This window comes from Salmo salar, chromosome 13, assembly GCF_965601325.2.
Source record: "Salmo salar chromosome 13, fSalSal1, whole genome shotgun sequence".
Taxonomy (NCBI): Eukaryota; Metazoa; Chordata; class Actinopteri; order Salmoniformes; family Salmonidae; genus Salmo; species Salmo salar.
The window spans coordinates 55,718,372-55,722,623 of NC_138303.1; the positions used below are offsets into that span (position 1 = coordinate 55,718,372).

General features: G+C 40.4%; 1 protein-coding gene across 1 annotated transcript; it reads right to left on the reverse strand.

The window, feature by feature from the left end:
* Positions 1–729: 729 nt before the first annotated feature.
* LOC106567474 (insulin) lies at positions 730–1,973 on the reverse strand. Its single transcript, XM_014136745.3, has 3 exons — positions 1,899–1,973; positions 1,321–1,507; positions 730–1,026 (listed from the first exon to the last, which is right to left on the reverse strand). Exons 2-3 carry the CDS (start codon positions 1,493–1,495, stop codon positions 884–886), a joined length of 318 nt encoding a protein of 105 aa, XP_013992220.3. The 5' UTR covers positions 1,496–1,507; positions 1,899–1,973; the 3' UTR covers positions 730–883.
* Between the last annotated feature and the right edge of the window lie 2,279 nt (positions 1,974–4,252).

The window sequence follows — 4,252 nt, forward strand, 5'->3', positions numbered from 1 at the left end:
ATGGGAAAACATTCTGGAAACAGGAATCTTAGCCTTTAAATATCTATTAGTAATATCCCTAGCTTCTCATTTCCCCCCTAACGAGTCAATTTCATACAAGTTCATCCTTTTCACGATTATTTCCATGCTGAGCCTTTGGTGAGAGGGCTATATCAGTATTTTTTTTCTTCTAAAAAACAGCCCGATCGATCTGAATCCGGACCACTCAGATCCAGATGAAAAGTTTTGAAAAACTGGGCCCACGTGATTAAGATTTCAGAAGTGAATAATGAATGAATTTTAAAGACAGAAAAATGCATAATAATTAGCAAATACTAAATAAAGTTTCATAAACCAAAAGCTTGTCTGAGAGCTATAACATGATGGTGAATGAACCAAGCACAGTAGCAAGGTGAATGAAGCTGTGCATATGCCTATCTCAAAAACACTGACTGATGTTAGCAAAGAGCATAATAGATTTGAAAACACTGTAACATTAGTTGATTATGATAAGGTAGACGGTCAAAAGAATGCAATACCGGGAGAAATAGGGGTCATTGTGCAAGGCCGCTCTTAACTGCATAGTACCACAATCGAGGCAACTAAGAGGACATGATATGAACATGTCTGAATTACCGCAATATGCATTTACAATATCATGTAAACTCAAAACCACAAATTGCACAGAAGTCATAGTAGCCTACTCAGAACATAAGGCCCATCCCCTAAAGCAAAACTCAAATTCCTTGATAATTTCATATTACTTTATTTTCTGTGAAAAATAAAACACGTCTAGACCATTTCTTGTTTGCATTACATGTTTGCAAATCTTTGAAATAGGATGCTGTCTCTGAGAATTTGACCGTGGCAGTGGGTGAAAGCAGGCTAAGTGGTGCGACAGGCCTCAGTTGCAGTAGTTCTGCAGGTCGAAGATGTTGCAGGGCTTGTGACAGCACTGCTCTACACTACCTCTCTTTACCATCATCTCCATCTGGTCTTTGAAGGGGAACTCTTCGTCCTCCTGGGCTGATTTTGGAGAGAGGAACCCTGCAAGAGGAGAAAAATATTTTGAGTGAGTGCTATACCACAACATAAACCAGCATATGTTGTATGGACTACTGTATATGCCTTTTCCTGTGTCTCATCCTTGCCTTCACATTCATTTAAATATTTGTAGGTTTTACATTGTTCCACAACATTGTTCTTCATAGTGACCCTGAGTTTCCTACATGCTATTTCTACACACACAAAAACAGGAAAGCATCTTGTGGTCTTAGATCAAGTTGAGTATTCGAGCAGCTATGAAGTCTTTGAATTCAGACAGTGCTAGAGGTGTCTTGCCTATAAGGGGATCCACATCTCTCTTTGGGTTGTAAAAGAATCCTTTCTCTCCACACACCAGATAGAGGGCGTCCACCAGGTGAGAGCCACACAGGTGCTGGACAGCTGCAGCGTCTGCCCCGGGGGAGAGTGCCAGCAGCACCAGCAGAGACGCAGCTTGGAGCCAGAAGGCCATAGTGATGGTAGGCTGGAGGAAGGAAACACAATGAAACAGATATATTCACACTGCTTACAGTACACTATGGGAGCTTCATGCAATGTATGAGAACAATCTCTATTCTAGTTCTTGGATTGATATTACTCATTTTGTGTGATGCTGACGACCCATATCCTGTCTATATGTTGTCATTCAGTATGTTCTAAAATAAACCATATCCCTACATCAACAAAACTACAGTTATTGGGTACTAGATGAAGTAAAGTACATAGTACATAGAAATACATTTGTTCAACAAAAACGGTAAGAGTTCTGAGGCATTTTCATATTCCAGTTGCATTTACATCCCCAAGATCTACCACTCTAACCCTACTGTTGTTCCCAATCCTCCAGTGAAACACATAGACCCCTAAGCTCTTACCTATGGAGTTGTTGGTGGTGAAGAAGCTCTGTAGAAGAGTAGCAAAAATGCTGAGAGAAGAATTACCTGAGGCAGAACACCAGGTCATCTCCCCATTTATACCCCTGGAGCAGACGGGTCTCGGAACAAGGGCCTGTGGTCTTTGCCAGCGTCAGCGGAAAAAAGAGAAGTCACTCAATGAAATCAAATGGTAAGTGGCAATCCAATTGTTCGCCTCGTTAGGCATGTTTGTCTTACTAAGTGACATTAGTGGTCCAAGCAGAGGGCCAGTGAATCGGACATAACTAATGTGACCTGTGTCTGAGATGTACAGAGGATTTCAGGGATTGGTGACCTATGTATTGGCTACCTGCTCCTGATTCAGCCATGCTAAAGAGCATAGGAGGTGTTTGTTTGAAGAAGATAGTGAGAGACAGCTGGTGGCTCAATGAGTGTCCTTTGCATCAGTTTTTGGAGGTGAAGGTACTTACCATGACCTGTTGTGATGTTAGCAGGATATTTCATGTTGACACATTGCCCATTTAACAGAGTCAGATCATTTTGTGACAACTTTTTCCATGATGCACTCACTAAGTTCTTGTCATGGCTAGCTTTACAATGATGGCAATAAAACAAATACTCTTGGCTCAGTCAGTGTGACGAGAAATGAACTTTCCGAGAACATTAATTTGTATAATGTTTCAATGTAGTTGCCATAACTACATTTAGTTGGTTTTGATGAGGCAACAGCAGTATTGACCCAACAACCTCCAGTATTCTGATGAAAAGGTGTGCAGTGCATAACATTTGATTCTGTTTTTGCCGGGCCTCCTTCTACAGAAAAATCTATATTGCACAATATTATCCACAAAATGCAACACAATCGTATTCTAACAGAGCTAAAACTACTGCAAGTGGGCTGCATCGCATCAGCATCCCCTCCAGTAGTACTGCTGAGTACCAGCAGGTGTTACACTTGTCTCACAGAACACAACCTTTGACTCCCCCCTCCTCTCTCAAGTTTGCTGTCAGTACAAATGATGGCTAAAGGTTCTATGGATTTTTTAGCTTTTCTTAAAGTAAATAATAAAAAAATATATATAATATACTGTTTGCTCATACCCAAATAAATTCGTTCTCCTTGTACTTGTGGACAATTCATACATTTGAGAAAAAACACTGAGTAAAACCCCATCTCAAACTTGTTTTTTAAACAAACTGTTAAAAAAAACACAATTTGCTTGTATAATGCAATCATCCTCTTTGGCCGAGACAGGCCCGTATGTGATTGGCCCAGCAGCTTTAAAAATGTTTTCAAATTTTTTTTGGTCCCGAAATGGTCGCCTAAAATGGTCAGGATGCTGTGTCATGATCCCCGGGCGGTTTTGTCTAGTTCCCGGTTTGTCCCGGGGACATCCCTGAGGATGTTTTTAGGACATTCTTGGAATGATGTGTCATGGTCCCCTGGAGGTTTTGTCTTATTCCTGGTTTGTTCCAGGGAAATCCTCAAGGACTTTTATAGGACGCTCTTAGAATGTTCTGTCATGGTCCCGTGGAGGTTTTTGTCTAGTTCCCGGCTTGTTCCGGGGACGTCACCCACTGGTTGTAAAGAAACATACTATCCCCACCCAAAAAAGGTCACACTTTATTTGGATAGTCCAGATTTTCCATCTGTAGATGTTCTACATATGGTCACACTATCAACAAACTATCTGTTGATAAGCAACTGCTTGCTAAGGTTACAGTTAGGGTTAGGTTTATAATAAGGTTTAGGGTAAGGGTTAAGGTTAGGGCTAGGGTTAGGGTAAGGGTTAAGTTTAGGGTTAGGGTTAAGATTAGGGTTAGAACCAGTGTTAGGGTTAGCAGATAATTAGTTGAAATGTTACTGATAGTCTGTAGAGCATCTACACATTCTACCCAGGGCACGGCCATCCTAGCTTCCAAAGAACCCGTTTGGTCACCCCTTGTTACTGTTGCCAAGCCCATCAAGGCCCTGAATGGTGAACCATTGATCAATTCACAGTTTAGTTTTCAACTTACATACTACATTTGATACACTTTGACATACATTATTAGATTTGTGTTTATTTATTCAATAATTATTATTCAACATGTTCTCACCTGGGATTTGAACTCACAACCTCTATGGTTTACAGCATTTTGAGATTTCCTAAATTTTGCACATGTTAAAAATACAACTTAAAGGCTCAGCGCATTCAAAAGCATGATTTTCCTGTGGTTTATATGTATTTCCACACTATGTTGGAATAATACTATTAAATTGTGAAAATTATGATAACGCCCTTTTAGTATAAGAGTTGCCTGAAATTTCAGCTTATTTTGTTGCGATGGAGTTTTGGCCTGCTTGGTGATGT